The sequence below is a fragment of the Athene noctua genome, chromosome 5 (assembly GCF_965140245.1).
Source record: "Athene noctua chromosome 5, bAthNoc1.hap1.1, whole genome shotgun sequence".
NCBI classification, from domain to species: Eukaryota; Metazoa; Chordata; class Aves; order Strigiformes; family Strigidae; genus Athene; species Athene noctua.
This window is the reverse complement of record NC_134041.1, coordinates 13,118,580-13,135,544: the sequence shown is the minus strand read 5'-3', so window position 1 is coordinate 13,135,544 and position 16,965 is coordinate 13,118,580. Positions and strand designations below refer to the sequence as shown.

Here is a 16,965-nt window from a genome sequence, read left to right as displayed (position 1 = left end):
GCCAGCAGCAGGTTTGCTGAGACGCCACCCTGCCGGGGAATGCACCTGCCCGGGCGAGAGGTGAGGGCTTGCAGCCTATCGCCAGCGCTGCCCGCGCCGCACCAGGAAGGGGAGCCGGCAGGAGCACCTGTTTCTTGGCAGGCGGTTGCTGGAGAAAGGGAAGAGATTTTCCCCGTGAGCTCCCTCGTTACCTTGATCCAGTGGAAGGAGAGTCAGGAAAAACCACTGCTGCCAGCCAGGAGCAGGGAACAGTGTTGGGCTGTCGGGTGTGGGCAGCGTCTGCTGCAGGTGAGTGAGCCCTGCTCCCCCGAGCCGGGCGTGTGCGGGAAGGGCTGTGCTTCACCAGCAGCTGCTGGCAGGTTTGGGGCTGCTTCAGACATACTTCTTAAGAGATCCTGCCTCTTGTCTCCACATCATTTCTTTCTTGTGCCATTGTATTTCCTCTCGGCATATAAGACTCAGGAGTTTCTTGTTCCTTTGGGACTCCCAGGCCTCCCTCGGCAGAGGTGCATCAGGACAGGCTCTGTGGGCTCAGGGTGATAGATGCCTGTTACGCACACAGAGGAAGGGGAACACGAAACTTTATAATGGAGCATGCCAAAGCTATCTAGATTTCTGTAAAAAGCAGCTGCGTGCTGACCCTGTTACAACAAGCCCTCTACCACCCTTACTCCCAGAGCTTCTAGGCTTGGTGAAAGGAAGGGACAATCCACCATCACCCAGGGCTTCCCTGAGGCTTCCTGAAAGATGTCTGGTGGCAGGAGCGCTGGTGGGACAGATGCTCGTTTCTGGGAGAACATTATCCCTCTGGCAGGGTCGAGAAGGTGGTCTCTCCCCAGAGATACAGATTAGACAGCATAGGTTTGCCTGGATTTTGAGCAGCTCCACAAAGGAGGAGACTTGGGAACTGGTGGCTGATGTAGCAGCCGAAGAAGTGTGGATCTCCTGATAGGATTCTGGGTGAGACAGACAGATGCCGCATAAAAGCCCCATTACTCCAACTCCCTGCAGGTTCCTCTACCTCTGAGTTCTCAGAAGAGAGGGGCCCTTCCCACACGTCCCAGGGCAGCAGCATCCCTGCTCCCAGGGGCACAGGTGGGCCTTGAGCACTATGACATTCAGAGCTTCTGATTTGTGTATTGGCAGTAACTCAGGCATAAAACAAAATATATGAGCTTCATTGTCTTTGAGCCTACTAGGGAATTAGGGTAGAACAGAATATGCTTTAGGAACCATTTCTTTACCAAGAGGGTGGTCGGACACTAGAACAGGCTTCCTAGAGAGGTGGTCGATACTCCAAGCTTGCCAGTGTTCAAGAGGCATTTACACGAAGCCCTTAATAACGTGCTTTAACTTGCTCAGCTCTGAGGTGGTCAGGCAGCTGGACTAAGATGATCATTGTAGGTCCCTTCCAACTGAAGCAGAATAGAATAGACTATTTCAGTTGGAAGGGACCTACAACAATTCAGGGCTCTCATCTAGATTGCTTGTACAAATCATTTTATGTATTGTTATTTTACAGCAAATCTTGACAGACTCTCCCAGTCTCCATGATGCTCACAAAGTCCACAGAGCTGCATAAAACCTTTCCAAAGATGTAAGCACTGCAGGAGCCTGTCCCACCCCCAGACTTCCCCTCCTGAATGCTGTGGGTAAGCAATGTCTCATGGTGTACCTTGGACTCAGAGAGAGGAGTGAATTGAGGAGTAGTTCAACAGCTGAGTTGTATGTGGCTCTGAAATGGAAGTGTTAATTAACACACAGTCCATGGCTCGTCTCTCAGATATCAGACACTCAGACATCAAATGTCTATGAGTAGATAAATAAATGCATATACCATTCCCGGGCGGTCAGTAGGCATGCATCTCCCACACCTGCAGCCAGGAGTGGCCAGAAACCGGTTGATGACCCTCAGTTCCCAGTTAAATGTTGTCAGAGTAGGAAAAAAGTACCTAGTGAAAAGGGAAAAACATGAACATTTTTGTTTTCCTGCATTCCCAGTTCTTTCCTGTTCTTCCTCCCCAGCTGTCAGCCAGCAGTGGGGAAGGACAGCCTGTCAATTTTTTCCTGAAATGCGACCTTCAGACAGAAAGCATTGTGTGACTGGGGGGACCCTCTCCTCCTTTTTCCCTTGCATACAGAGAAGGATTTACTTACTACTGGATTCTGTAGTAAGTAAATGGTAGAGATTAATGACCTTTGTAACGATAAAAATTATCAAGCTGGCTAATCTGATGGGCTAACTGGTTTAAGCTCCCAAAGGGTCTCTGTTATGGTCTATCCCAGACCAGTGAGAACAGGTAGCCCAAAGAAGAGCTACAGAAGGGGCAACTGCTGTGGAAAGGCTGTTGCTGAGATCTGGTTTCATCCCTTCTCCAAGGAGTGGTGGGTAACAGCCCAGGATAGGGCTCCTTTGGTTTAACATACAAAGACAATCAGCATTTTCTTAAAAGGATGGAAGGCAATACACCCCTGCTGAGGAATGACAAACTGTAGTTAGATTTAGAGAAAATTTATTTGTGATAGGGATGGTTAAACACTGGTATGATCCCAGAGGGGCTGTGGACCCTCCATCCTTGGCAGTATCCAGCATCTAAGTGGATGTGGTCCTGAGCTGCTCAGTCTGACTTTGAGGTTAACTCCACTTTAAATAGGTGGATGGACCAGGTGAATTTTCAAGATTCCATCCCATCTGAATTATTCTGTGATTCTAAAAGTAAAAAAAATGTTACTAGTGGCACAAATCCTCATGGTCTAGAGAAGCCCAAGCAAGTGTGGATGCTTATAGAGCAAAATATTCTATTCCCAGAACATTTTCAAACAGACACATGGAAGGAAACATGGAGGCACACTTCAGTGGAAGCCTTTGCCTCTCCAAATAATTTGTTTAATAGAGGTTAATATAACACTGGGAAATACATGCTCATAGAGGCCACACCTTACTTTGTTCTGCAGCCAGATGCTCTAACAGTTTTATCTTGTTCACTGACCTTCTTCTAAGCACACAAAATTTAAAATGGTTAAATTTTTAAAAGTAACATGAGAATGCAGTGCCATAGCTTGATTTTCTGTCGCATTTTCCCTTGTTGTCATTTGTACTGTTGTGGTTGTTTTGCTTACTGTTGTCACAACTGTGTGCACAACTTCAGTCAAGCAGCAGAAGGCTGCAGACTTTGCACTTCTCCAAGGTTTATGTTTTCTTAGTCCAAAATCGCAATCTAATCTACAAACCTGCTATCTACTAGACTCACCCATTTGCTGGTAAGGAGATAAGGCACCTCTGTGCTTGGAGAAGGAAAGGCAGAAGGAAGTAGTGCTTAGCACTGAGCTGGTTTGCATAAACTGGGGAAATGTCTCCAGGCTCAATGTCTTTTCACCCCTCTACTTGAAAGTGCTCAGTGGCATCCTCACCTTCTCTGGGACCTGTGTCCTGGGCACATGCAGACAGCACAAGGTATCTGCTGTCTCATGCAAAATAGAAGTGGGTCCCAGCAGGCACAAATCAGCATACTCAACCACAGCTTTTTTTCTCTCTAATTGGTGCTTTCCGATTGTTCTGGCTCTAGCCAGGAGCTGCAGATCTCCCACAGGCCTCCAGGGAATTGTACCCTCTGGAGCCTGGGTTTCTGTGTCCCAGCCCACTCGCTCCCAGGCAGTTCAAGCGCCGGCAGCCGTGCAGGGGAGCAGCACAGCGCACAGCTCATGTGGCACGATGGGTCCCGGGCCTGCAAACCCGCGATGGTTACAGACTTCCTGGACACGTGCTGCCAGCTGGCAGCATGCCCTGAGCCACGTCCAAAGTGACCTCATGCTCCATCACAGCCGGGGAGTGACTCAGGAGGAGCTTGGCCTGACACTGTCAGGCGGTGTCTGGTTCAGGCACCCCCCACACTATTGTCCTCCCTCTCCCCCCACCCCACATTGGCTTGTCTCCGGTGGAGGGGGATATTCAGGCATTGGTAGCAAAGGCATTGCTATAAAGGGATGCAGTCTGTGGAGACTGTCTGAGGACAGGGAGAGCTGTGGGAAGAAAGATCCCTGGTGTGTGCAGACCTGCCATGCGTGGAGGTCACAAATCATCCCCACCCATCCGTAATGATCCCAGAGTCTCAGCGCTGTGCAGAGCAAGGCACAAAGACAAATGGAGTGTGTTTGGCATGTGCTGACAGGCTCCCAGAGAGCCATTTCTAGTAGGCAGGGTGCTGTGTGGCCTGTCCCACCCGGGAGAAGTGACACAGCTCTGACAGAGGGGATCTGCATCAGTTCCTGTCCCCACCACAGGCTCCCGTGGGACTCTGAGCAGTTTGTGTGTGTGTGTGTTCCCGTGATGGCTGAGGGTGCATCGTTCTGTCTGGGAGGTGACCAGGGAGGCAATTTGTGGGTCTCCAGGCTCTGCCCCATGTCTCAAGGGCTCAGCCATACTTGAGATCCTCCCACACTGTCCTTCCCAGCACTTGTCCTTGTTCTGGGCACTAGCTGTGCTGGAGGGTCCCTCTGGTGCTGTGGGACCAGCTGGAACACTCACATACTGCAGCAGGATGTTATCTGAGAGAAATTCAAGTAGTTTCCACTCTTGGTGTAAAACTGTACCCAGAGAAGCATTGAAGGGGGCCCAGGACGCTGAGGAGGTGATAAGCCCAGGAAGCCGGGCTGCGAGTGAGACTAGGTGCTGTGCCAAGGGGAGCCCAGCTAAGCACAGCACCATAGAGCCTGCCTCCACGCTGCAGCCACTGCTGCCCTTCCCCTGCTCCCCTCCAGTGGTGAAGTGCTTCAGGGATCAGCAGAGAGGAGAGCAAAATTGTAGGGTACCAGGTCCCAGCTGTCTGGGGGTTCTTTCCAGGGAAGTGCTGAGACCACTGGAGATGTAACCATCATATACCTCTGGAGAACTTGGGAGGGGAAACCACTGGCAATGCAGGAGTGGGGACAGGTCTGAGAACTTACAGCAAGGGCAGCTCTTGTTCTTCCAGTGACTGGACTGGAAGGGTTAAGCCCCAGTCCTGACCCCCACCTCCCGCTGTCATTCTGGGCAGCAGAGCCAGTTGGTGACAAGAGGCTGATGCTGATGAGGGAGCATGTGAAGCCAGAGCTGTGAATGGGGCTTTATCCCAGGAGAGACCTGCCTCTGCTCCATCCCTGCCCTGCTGCCAGCACCAGCTGCAGGCAGAGTCCTGTGGGCAGCGAGTGCCAGTAGCCTCTGAGCAGGGCACAGAGGGCTGGGGAGGCAAGAGACTCACCCTTGGGGCAGGCTGAGGTCCCCCCGCAGTGCACAGAGGTCTCCCAGGAAGACGTGTGTGGTGATCTGTGCTCCAACTCATGGGGCTGCTGTGAGGGAGGCAGGGGAAGGTCTGCAGGCCAGCCCGGGGCAACCCAGGCCCAGGGTTTGGCTGGGGATGGTTTGGTACAGAGAGCAGGGTCTCTGTTTAATAATATCTTCTCTTCTTGACTCTTTCAGATAAAAGACACAGGAAAGAAAGGACACAGCACTGGGTATTCCCTTATGGTGCTGCTCAGGGGATGCTCCACCATGTCCTGCAGCCCTGCCTGGGGGGTGGACTCAGCCCCAGCACATGGACCATAGCTCTTCAAGTGGCACTGCTGCAGAAGGGAGCTCCACCAGGCTCCAGAGAATGAGACAGAGGCGTCCCCGCTTGAGAAATGCAACTGCCTTTGAAACTGCTGCTGCCTTGACCCTCCACATCGCTGTAAGGGTGTAGATTCCTCTGTGCAACCACCCCACCGTGCCCTCCCCATCCATCCGTCCACCATGCCAGAGCTGGCAGAACTGAGCAGCCCCCGCACCCCTGTGGATGCAGACCACATTCAGAGGAACATCTTGGAGGAGCATGTGGAGCTCTGGTGGTTCCAGGACCCCAAGAAGTCCATCCTGTGCTATGGGATGGCTGTGGTGCTGATTCTGGCCTGCGGGATTGGCGGCATCATCCTGCTGTACAGCACTAGCAGCCGGTCTGGGGAGTGGAGGCTGGCTGTGGGCACCACGCTCTGCCTCCTGGCCCTGCTCGTGCTGCTGAAGCAGCTGCTGAGCTCTGCAATCCAGGACATGAACTGCATCCGCAGCCGGGATCAGATCGAGCTCCTGAAGAGTGGGGGCTTCTCGGACTGCCTGGTGCTGCTGCTCAGCGCCCTGGTGCTGATGGTCTGTGGGGTCGTGCTCACCATCCTCTCCACCACGACCATGCAGCTGAGCCCTGCACGGCCGCTGGCCAGCATGTTCACCAGCGGGGTTGTCCTCCTGACCGCTGGCAGTGCCATCCTCCTCTGCCTGCTGCTCTACCTGCTCTGCACCTCCTGTCGCCAGGCTGCTCCTCGGAGCCTGGAGGCCGGTGAGATCCGTGTCTTCACCATCTCTGGCCGCCTCACTGCGAACAGGCGGCTTCCTCCCACCTCCAGCATGGCCAACCTGATCTGACCCAGGACACCCCTGCATGAGCCTCACTGGATACAACCCATCAGCAGGGCTTGTGCCAGCCTTTCCCGAAGGAAGGGTGAGCGTTGCAGTGTGCCTTTGCTTCTTTTGGAGATGACTGGCATTTGCTTTGCCCCAGGCTGACGGCACAGCAGGGACTTGGGGTGCGTGAATGGGCTCTGTGACCTGACGCATTAGGAGCACAGCACTGGCCTGGCTGGTGTTTTATCTCCACAAAGCCTCCTGTGGCAGCTGCTGCCCACCCGGCTGTGATCCCTGTCACAGAGTTAAGGTGAGCCTGTCCTGTATCCCTGGGGACCCCAGAACTTGCTTGGTTCCTGCAGTTCCCAGAGCTGTGTCATGTGCTCTCCTGGCAGGAGAGGCTGTGATTGCAGGTGGTATAAAACCACCCTGTGCTTTGTGCAGAGCCACCAACTCCTGAGCAAGGTAGAGCCTCTAGCAGCTGATGAATGGCAGGAAATACTCTGCATGTCAGCAGGCATGCAGCGCAAGTGAAGGGAGCTTGGTGGGAGGTACAGCTGCAGGGGCTGCTCCTGAGAAAACATCTGCGCGTCTGTGGGAGCGAGCGTGGGATCTTCATGGGATGTCTGTGCCGGAGCCCCAGCATGGCTGGACCCCACATGAAACGCTGTTTGTGTTTGCAATGCCAGGATCTGTTTCAGTGTTACATTTCGGCAGCCCACCACCTTCTGTGGTTTATCAAAGGGGTGATCAAAGGGTGTTGGTGTCAGCCCTGACGGGTTATCAGTCTGGACTGTGCTGGGGCTCTGTTATCATGCCAAAGTGCTCCAGCCACATGAGCCACAAGCCGCAAGGTGCAGTCACTGGGGGATGGTGAAGGGAAGATGCTGCTCTGCAAGGGTGGTGCGAGGCGGGAGCGCTGTTGCCCTCTGACAGGAGTTTCCCAAGGAAGAGGCACCTCTGCTGCCGCAGGAGCACTGCAGCTCAAGACAGTCCCTGCCTGTTCTGTCTCCCAAAGTGCTGCAGCTGCTGTGGAGCAGAAAAGGTCTTTTGCTACCACTTGGGCCTTACCTGGAGCTTTTTTAGTGTTTTTATCTCTAGAAGGTAGCTATCACTGAGGTGTCTTTCCCAGAGGCAGAGTAACAGCTCGCCTCGGGAGCTTTTCCTGTGACTTGAGGCTAATTTACCTGTCAAAATTCTTATTTGCTCCTTGTACCCATGAACCATTTCACAGTCCTTTCCGCAGACACAGATCCTAACCTCCTAGCAAAGCTGCTTCTGCACAACGTTCTTTTCATCTTCTGTCTGCTCCTGTCTCCCCCTCACATAAACTGCTCTGCCTCAGCTGTTATTTTTGCTCATTATTTGCTAAATTCCCTCTGTAATGGAACTATTATTTTTTGGTGCCTGGTAGAAAATTTATTGGAAGAGGATAGTAGCTCATTCTGTTAGTAACAGCACAAATCACTGTCCATATTACACCTGGAGGCAGTGTCAGAGTTCAGCATCAATGAACCCCACCAGCTATACGCTGGACAATGAGGACTTCATCCCTTTGCAGCTCCAGACCACACTGTCCCCAGCGTACTCAGGTAGCATGAGGGCATTTCTGTATTCATCCACTCTTGTCCTGCTCCTGGTGGATTTCCTTCCACAGAAGCCTTGGATTTTTTCCCCAAAGTACAGGAACATCATTTTAGCTTTTATTTCTGGATCTCTGTTATTTCTACATTTTCCTTTGCCACTTTCACATCATCCATAGATTTTATTAAACTGCTGTTTCCTCATCTCTTTGCATCACTTCCCTTAATCTGCCCAAGAGTTCAGAGGGTGATACCAAGCTCAGGTCTTTCTGTGCTAAATCCTCTGCGAAGCAAAGAGCTGTCCTTCCTCTCCAGGCTCTGGTGCCAGGTGCATAGGGAGGGACAGGCCAGAGCTGGACAGTTTTGCACCATCACCATTCCTGCTGCTCAGCACGTCTGTGTCGGTGCATGTGCAGTTAAGCCAGGCTGCACCACCTCTGCCTGTTGCAGTGCTTTAGCAGTTACTCCCAGCTCCCCTAACCTGCACATGTGGACAGGCCACAGCTGCCTGCACACCAGCTGTTTTGCACATCTGGGCATTTCTGTGAAGATGTGTGACTGTGCCCAGCTCGCAGCTCCGTGCTGCCTATATGCTAATATGAATCCTCCCCTCCATAGCCCCTTCAAAATGTGCCCAAAGTACCCATGAATTGTGTCAGAAAATGATGTTCATGGGCTGTGACAGTAACCCAAGGAAATAATGTCTGAGCACAGGCTGTCCCTGAAGATGGTGGTTTGGGTGTCTGGCTGTCCAGATGGACAGCCTGCACTGCCCCAGTCACTGGGCCACCTCTGCAACAGTGGTACTGTCTTGTTCCTTTTTTAATCCCTGTGTTGTGTATGGAAATACATAATAAAGTGTTACCGAAGTCAACCGTGTTGAAGGCTGATGCTTGAGCGTCGGCCTCTCTGTGGAGCGGGAGGTGGCAGGGCTGTGCAGAGCTGGCCTCTGCTGAGGCTGAGCCCAGGACAGAAATCATGACAGCCCAGGGTCCCTCCTGTGGCTGTGGTTTCTGCTCATCACTAGTGTGGCTCCACCACCACAGCCCCCAAATACCAGTATTTATTTCCTGATACACAACTCTCACCTCCAGATCCATTTGCATGTCCCTCTGCTTAAAGACCTAGACATAGCCAGTCCCCGCTACCACTGCTCTGTGAAGCTAAGACCTGGCCATGCCCCTGAAAGATCCTCACGTGGAGCTCGCCAAGCCTCCTAAATATGTCAGTGCCGGCTGGTTTGTTTACAGAGAAGCTGTTTTGCCCTGCAAGTAGGGCTGAGCCTCGAGCCTCACGGCGGCAGCTGCTGCCTGCAAGGAGCCCGGAACCAGTCAGCCTGCATGCCTGCTACTGCACCCATCCGCCAGCCTCAACCACCATCCTTCTAGCAGCTTCCTGGGGGGGACCCACCTTGAGAAGGCACCTCCTTTTCTGCTCTGACCCTCTTGTATTTCCAGCTCTGCATTCCAGATGCATTTCCCCCTGACATGAGCTGCCTGGAGGGAGGGCAGAGGGGCTGCCACGAGACCAGGGCTCCCTGCACACCAGAAAAACAGTAACGTCTTCTCAGTTAAAGAATAAACAGGTGGGCCTCCCATCAGGGTCAAAGTAGACAAGCAACCCACCACTGCACACTGAGGGATGAGAGTGAGCAAGATCCTGCATAAGTAAATCTGGGCAGTTTTATTTTTAATCTCATTTAAGACATTGCTGAGACCAAAAGTAAAGTACCGCATCTAGCACAAGTCCTTGTGATTGAAAAGCATGTTGAAAAGCCCAGAAAATACCCTCCAAAAGATAACTGAAATGCATTTTCCCAGCCCTCAGATTTAAGTTACCTATCTTACCTGAAAGATACTAGAAATTTCCAAAAATTACAGCATATATTGTATTTTCATCTGTTAAGATGAGCCCAGAAGGCAAAACATGAGGCAGGGACTGCACAAGTAAAGCTCAGTTTAGAAATACAACATTTAAGAGCAAAAACAGGCTGACCAGTGAAACAAGCCAGCAGGTTTTCCTCCTCCTCCTCCTGGCTTCAACTAGCACGTTCCCTCTCTGGAAGGTGCTTTAAGCCACTGGCCTGGATCACCCATCCAACCCCTGACCCTGTCATCCTCTTTGATTTATCTTCTCTAACGTGTATTATTTAGTTTTGCCTACAGTGTGCTCTATAAATATCTTAATGAGTAGAGAAATAGAAAGGCAGTTTACAGTGAAATGGAGGTTTGAAAGAGATGGGGGGCTGCAAGAAATGCTGTCCCTGTGATGATGCTTCATGCTCTGGAGCATGATGGAGATTCCCAGGCTATCAGGGACTGTAACAACCCGACTGTGCCCTGGGAAATCTTCCCCAGCCCAATGGCACCAGCCTTGTGAAACACTTACTATGAGGGGTGAGTACCACTGCTGCTCCCTGCTTTTAACCCCAGTGTGACCCACACAGGCACGACCGGCTACAGCAGAAATAACTTGCAGATAACTATGTCTCTCATACCACAGAGATGACAGGCATGCAAAAATTATAATGTTTGTATAATTCCATGGTTATAGATACAGATGGGACTCTGTAATGGGTGCCGGGGGACAGGGCTGTTTCACCCCAGCACATGTGCCTGCCTGACGCCACAACCAGCACTGCCAACAAGTTTGCTTAGCTCTACAGAGCCAACATGGAAAGGTAAGTGCCTTTCTAGCACATCTTGCTGGAGACGGAAGAGTGAGAAAAGTGATGCAGCGGGAAGCAATGCTGGAGACACGTGCAGAGAAACCCTGCAATGACGCACCAAGGCTGCCCGCACCACAGCAGGTGACAGATTTGTTTGCACAAGAGCACTTGTGCCACAGACCTGTTCTCTCACTGCTGCAGTTAACGAGGAATGTATTTATGGTCCTTGAAAGCACAGGCCAAAAAAGCCGCATCCCAGCTGTAGGGCTGGGGATCTCCTCCTGGCACCACCACTGGGAGAGCCCCAGCAAACCATTGCAGGCAGAGGCAGGGTTAAATCATGCTTTAATCACACCCAAAGTGACCACATATTGAGGGACAGAGCAGGGCTGGGTCTGTAACCGGGGGGGAGCAGGGCCAGTGCTTGAGACCCCACAGGGAGCAGTAGGGCAGGCTCTTCTCACCCCACCAGGCTGCCTGGTAAGCATCGTCTCCTTCATCCTCAGCATCCAAGCAGGGCTGGGAGAGCAGTGGCAGGTCTGGTGTTCCCATGCCAGTGTAGCCCTCTTGGCATCACACTGGGGCACTGTGGGGCTGGCTGCCTTCAGCCTCCATCACCACTCCCAGCCCACCCCTTCTCTCCCCTCCTCTCCTTTCTTCCTGTCCCTAGCCACGTGGGGGCAAAAGCTGAGGGCAGGTGGGAAAGAGCAGGAGGGAGATGGAGATGGGGGGTACAGAGAGAGGCTGCAGCGGTGGTGGCTGAGCTGCAAGCTCAGATGGAGAGGTGGGACCCCCGCTCCTCTTCCTCTGGCAGCTGCTCGCTTGGCTGGATGTAGTTGTCTTCGATGAAGCCATCGTCATCCTCAGCTTGAAGGTCGGCAACACCGGGCATGGGGTGCCTCTCACAGTCCCCCCGGCCTGAGGAGCCCCTGTCCCACCCGCTGCCGTCCTCCATGGGGCTGCCTCCAATCGAGCTGGTTTCAGGTAGCGGCCGGTGGCGGTAGCTGGCAAAGTTCTTGTGGAAGAGCTTGCACTTGGCAGCCAGTGCGATCAGGACAGAGATGCCGATTGCTGCCACCAGGAAGCCCACCAGGTACGGCCAGCTCCTTCCCCCCTTCCCGGCGGGTGGTGTGGTGGCTGTGGCACAAGAAAGACACATCAGGGCACAGCGGGTCAGGCTGTGGCATACCCAGCGCTCCCCACCAGCCAGCCCTGCGCATGCCTGCAGTGTGCAGCCAGCACTGGATTGCTTTTGTTAGGAGTAATAAAAATGCTCTTCACCAAGAGCTAGCTACCAAGGGGGTGTGAACACTGTGAGGGAAACTGCCAGATGCTGTCTGAGAGTGGTGCCCATCACTGTGGAGTCTGTGCTGTGTGGCTTTGTGGCATCTGCTAACTTTTCTGTTGCAAAGCCAGCAAACACCTCCAGGCGGTGGCCACCCTCCCCACCAAGCCACTGCACCGGTGGCGGCTGGACAGCTGGAGCCCCTGGGACTGAGGGGCAGAGCAGGGGTCTCCACCCATGGTCCCTTCTGGCGTGATGGAGGGCAGGAGGGAGCTAGACCTTACAGACGCCTCTGTAGCTGTACAACTTACTGTTGTGGGTCACTGTGATCTGCTGCGCCGTGCTGACCCACCGAGGAAACCGCTGCTTCATTCCGCAGCCCAGGTCCTGGGAATTCAGAGCTGCGACCTCCCGGCCCTGCAGTCCCGGGGGCAACGCACAGGTCACCTGCACGGCTGGAAGACACACGGACTAAGGTGGGACCGGGGGTCTTTGCCCATCTCCCCCCCAGTTTAAAGAAGACTATATCTGCTTGCTCCCAAGTTGATGGGACACATCACAAGGTGCTCCTGGTTCTGCCCTCCAGCCTCAGTCACCCTCAGCACATTGTAAGGTACAACCAAAGAAAAAATTCTCTGACCAAGGAGTCATTCAAGTGTGTGACTGTTTAGCAGGTTCCTTTTAACTGGATAATGCCAAATTCATGGATACTAACAGAAACCTCACTGTCACAGGGCTGCTCTCGCTTGAGAGCCGAGCTCAGAGGCATGGAGCTGATCTGGCTCCAGCAGAGGAGCTGCCAAGTGCTCAGCAGCTCTTGAAAATGCGGTCACTCCATGTAGATACATATAGGTGGATTTAGGGACTGAAGCACACATGCAGCCCCTTTCCCAGAAGAGTGGCTAAATTATCCTGCTGTCATTTCTAGAAGTCTTTGGTATCATATGTAACTGCAAGCAAGGATCAGACACATCCCCTTTTGGTTCGCTGTCCCTCAACAGGGTGGGAGAGGTTCCTGGAGAGCCATCTCAGAGCATGCCTGGGGTTGGAGCAAAAGGCTTGAGTGAGACCCCTGGACCCGGGATTCCTCCCACCTGACACCTCTCCTGCCAGCCGCCCCTGCCCGCTCACCTTGCCTGCGCTGTAGCCACTGCTGCAGAGGGTGTGCGGCGCAGTCACAGACCCAGGGATTCCCTTCCAGCCAGACCTGCGGGACTGCCTCCATCAGCTGCAGGCTCAGAGCGTCCACAGAGACCAGCGCATTGTGCTGCAGGTCCAGGTGGAAAAGAGCCTTCAGTGGCAGGAAGAAAGGGACCTCAAGCCCTTGTAGACTGTTGTTTCTTAGGAGCAGTGTCTGCAAGTTTCCCAGGCCCTTGAAAGTGTCTGTGTGGAGGTAGGTGATGCTGCAGCTGCTCAGGTCCAGCAAACGCAGTGCCCTGAGGTTGGAGAAGACTGCTGGGCTCAGTGCTAGCAGGGCATTGCTAGAGAGGTTGAGGTACCGCAGGGAAGGGAAATGCATCAGGAGAGTCCCATGACGTGGCACAACCAAGGAGTTGAAGGAGAGGTCCAAACCAGTGATGTTGCTTGGAAGGGAACTTGGAGCGTGCAGGAGGCTCTTCCCATTGCAGTCGGCCCATCCCTGGGAAAAGACCTGCTGTCTGAGACAGGCTCTCCGTGCTGGAGAGGGTCTCTAGACTGAGACTCCCCAGAAATTCAAACCCCTTACCCTTGCAGATTTTAAAAAAGACACAAAAAACTTTAAAAAACACATGAGTTGCCAGTTTGGTGTAGGCCAGGATAAATGGAGAAAGATGAACTGGACAGCCAGGATTGAGCAGCCAACTGAAGGAGTAAAGAAGGAGTGTGGAGAACTGGGAGGAACCCAAACAGACAAGGTGGGTGCGAAGGGACCAGGTTGTCACTCTCCTGTCCTCCCTTACAGAGCAGTTGTCATACAGGGTCAGCTTGCAGAGGGCCTTCCTCTTCCTCCCCCAGATCCCCACCTCCAGCCCCCAGGGAGCTCTTGTGTGACACAAGGGTGTCCTCCCACTGGGGGCAAGGCAGTGGGCAAGACCCCTGCCTGCTGGAAGGGCAGGCAGGCAGGCAGCGGCAGGCAGGAGCAGTGGGACCTGCACCAGGCACCCCTGCCAAGAGCTGCTCCTCAGGGCCTGTGCAGGATATTGCACCCATGCTTCCAGCCCTCCCGTGTTTCTGATGATACACTGCGAGTGGCAGAGGCTACTAAACAAAACAGACCAGAGACCATTCACTGTCCCAAAAGGCCAGCAGTGCATGCTGGATGGATCAATCAACCCACACAGATAGAGGTTTCTTCCCCAAAAAAATGGGTGGTCAAATTCAAGCTGGTTTTGGGGAGTGGTCCCCAACATGTGTTACTCCTGCTTGGGCTTTATGTTGGAGAGGGTCAGCTGCCCACACTAAAGCTGCCAGAGAGCAGGTCAGCAGTTTAAGTTTGGTTGGACAGGCATGGGCTCCTGCTCGATGCTGTGTGTGGGCCCCCCAGGCAGAGGTGCCATGCTGGAAGTTTGCTGCGGTCATAGTTCTGGGTTTCTAGGTCTGACTGGTTCCCAGCTAACCAGCCTTTTCATTTCCTTGCCTCTCATGTGATCACCTCTCCTTTCATCCTCCTGTTCACCTAAATCTATCAGACCCTGCCGTCCCTGCTTGCTAGAGGAATAGATGTGCACTTACAAAGCTGGGCTGCCGAGGACTGGGTTATAATGGGGCTGAGCCATTTGGGCACCACACAGGTCCTGTCTCAGGCTCAGATGGTGCTGGGCTCCGGGAGGCTGTGGAAAACAGTGCAAGCCTTCTGAGGGAGTATCTGAGCGCTGGGTGGGCAGCACTGCCCTGTGCCATCTGTCCGCAACAGCCACTTTTCTGGCTTCCTCCTGGTTCCCGCCTGGTGCAGCTGAACTACTGCCTGCAGCGCTTGTCCCGGTGGGATGGGTTAGTTCTGTTTCCCGTGGGGATCCTGACCCCACAGCTGCCCTGACCCTGGCTTCAGTCACTGCATCACCATGCACTGGAGAAGGGAGTGGGGGGCTCAGAGCCCCTCAGGGATGTGCTTCGCTGCTGCTCGCTCTGCACCCTGTCTGGGCAGCTGTGTTATGGCTGCAGTTCTGACCCCCAGAGTCAGAAATGCCACAGCACTGACAAGGCTTTGCCAGCCCCTGCTGTGCTCTGGTGAATGGGCTGGACAACATGACGTGTTCAGCCTGAGGCTGGGAGATGGGGTGTTGTGGGGCTGGGAGATGGGGTGTTGTGGGGCTGGGAGCAGGGCAGCCAGGCTCCATGTGTGGGTGAACCACCCCTGTGGCTGGTGGCCACTGGCACTGCACATCTCCCAGTTAACTCCGCTTCCTCCCGTAGGTTTTCACTGTCTCTCAAGCCATGCAGAGCAGGAGCTGCCTGCCAGGGACTGCTGCCCACAAGCACACGGTGCTACGGTGCTGCCACCCCAGCTGTGCCGGCAGGACCGCGAGTGGGGTGTCCCTGCCCACCCCCCCCAGCTGCTGCCCACACTGGAGCCCCCTTGGCCCCCCTACCTGGTGATCGAGGCTGCAGGGGTGTCCCGTCACCACTGACCAGGCGCAGAGGAGGCTGCAGACCCCGAGCAGGCGGGAAGGAGCCATTGGCTCCAGGAAACTGCTGTCAGAAAAATAAGACTCAGGGAAAGCTGGGAAGCCGGTGGAGCCGGCTGTGCAGGGCGAGGTGTGGCCACAGCCACACGGCCTGGGGCCCTCTCCGAGCCCCTGCGCCCCGGCCACACGGCCCCGCAGACCACCAGCACCTGGGAGCCAGCCCGGCTGCGGCCACAGCCCCGCTCCCTCCCGACGGCTGCGCGCGGGTGAAAGGTGGCGGCACCGGTTACACATTAACCGCCACGCCCCGCCACCTCCCACCCGCTGCCTCCTGTGACGGGTGACCAGGGGACCGCCAGCATCTGCCTGGTGGTTTGTGCGGGGCTGTGGGGGCTGCCTTGGTGGGAGCAGAGCACCAGGAGGTGCTGGGGGGCCAGAGGAGGAGGGGGGCACCTCTATGGCATGTGCCCTGAGATGGCCGTGCTCGAGGAGAGCAGCCTGAGCCTGGCCCCAGTGCTGTGCCCTGGCTCCACACACCCAGGACAGGGGAACATAACAAGCCTCTGCCAGAGAAGCAGGGGGTGAGGCAGCAGAAAAGTGTCCTACAGGAAAACAAAAATTTTATTTGGATTCTGGTGGAAAGGTGTTGCAAATGGGCAGCAAATGGGCAGGTCCTGGGCCTGGCAGTGGCTCAGCAGTGTTGGCTTTCCAGCATCGAGGAGCTTCTAACAAAAATGTGACTTCCCTGAGGAGCACCCAGGGCTCCTGTGAAGGTCCTAGAGGATGGGGGTGCCCCACCACCTCCAGCACCCCTCACACAGACACACTGCTCATCAGTAGTGCTCCCTGCCAGCCCTGCTGTGGAGTCAATGAAAATTTGGAAAATCACATCAAAGCAGCATCTTGTGGGTGCTTGCTGGCACACGGTTGGATGGGATGTTCTCCCATGACCACGGGTGCTGGGGCATGTAAGCGGGAAAGGACTGGCAAAGCTTTTGCCTCTGCAGCAGGAGGGAGCCCCAAGCTTTCTTCCCTGCTCCCCATTTCCCATTCCCACTCCTGCTCAGCCACAGGAGGCCGCCTGCCAACAAGAGCACTTTGGATCTGCAGTTTCCATCCTGGCAGCAGCTGGGACAGGGTGGCCCCACTCCCCCCTGCTGCCAAGGGTCTCCTCCGCAGCTACGTGTCCCACCCTTTCCTCGGGGAAAGGGCTTCCCAGGAGCCTGTCCTTCATCCTGCGAGTGTGTGGTGGATGCCAACACAGCCAGGCAGCTGCCTGCTCCCCAGCTGCCCTGCCAACGCGACCAGGTGGGCTGAGGGTGCAGCAGCCCTTAACCCAGCCTTGTAGGGCCTCCCTGGGACTCTTAAAAGAAAACAAATGGCCAGAGAAGCAGGACTAGAAAATGTTGCTGAGG

General features: G+C 54.5%; 2 protein-coding genes across 3 annotated transcripts; one reads left to right on the top strand and one right to left on the bottom strand.

The window, feature by feature from the left end:
- The first annotated feature begins 5,226 nt into the window (after positions 1-5,226).
- On the top strand, positions 5,227-6,898 carry TMEM125 (transmembrane protein 125). Of its 2 annotated transcripts, none has more exons than XM_074908158.1 (2): positions 5,227-5,297; positions 5,456-6,898. In XM_074908158.1, the coding sequence occupies exon 2, from the start codon at positions 5,768-5,770 to the stop codon at positions 6,428-6,430; it is 663 nt and encodes a 220-aa protein (XP_074764259.1). In that variant the 5' UTR covers positions 5,227-5,297; positions 5,456-5,767; the 3' UTR covers positions 6,431-6,898. The 2 variants fall into 2 exon arrangements, with proteins under 2 accessions (XP_074764259.1, XP_074764258.1); XM_074908157.1 differs by having other exon boundaries at positions 5,244-5,290.
- Positions 6,899-11,071: 4,173 nt separating this feature from the next.
- Positions 11,072-12,184, bottom strand: C5H1orf210 (chromosome 5 C1orf210 homolog). Its single transcript, XM_074907194.1, has 3 exons — positions 12,058-12,184; positions 11,603-11,797; positions 11,072-11,527 (listed from the first exon to the last, which is right to left on the bottom strand). Exons 1-3 carry the CDS (start codon positions 12,182-12,184, stop codon positions 11,433-11,435), a joined length of 417 nt encoding a protein of 138 aa, XP_074763295.1. The 3' UTR covers positions 11,072-11,432.
- Positions 12,185-16,965: the final 4,781 nt, after the last annotated feature.

Coding starts and splice junctions, on each gene's coding strand:
- TMEM125 (XM_074908158.1), top strand. CDS start 5,768: ATGCCAGAGCTGGCAGAACTGAGCAGCCCCCGCACCCCTGTGGATGCA.
- C5H1orf210 (XM_074907194.1), bottom strand. CDS start 12,184: ATGGGTGGAGACCCCTGCTCTGCCCCTCAGTCCCAGGGGCTCCAGCTG. Junction 11,798..12,057: donor GCTGGCTTTGCAACAGAAAA/GTTAGCAGATGC, acceptor CTTGTGCCACAG/CCACCACACCACCCGCCGGG. Junction 11,528..11,602: donor CAGCCCCATGGAGGACGGCA/GCGGGTGGGACA, acceptor CCGACCTTCAAG/CTGAGGATGACGATGGCTTC.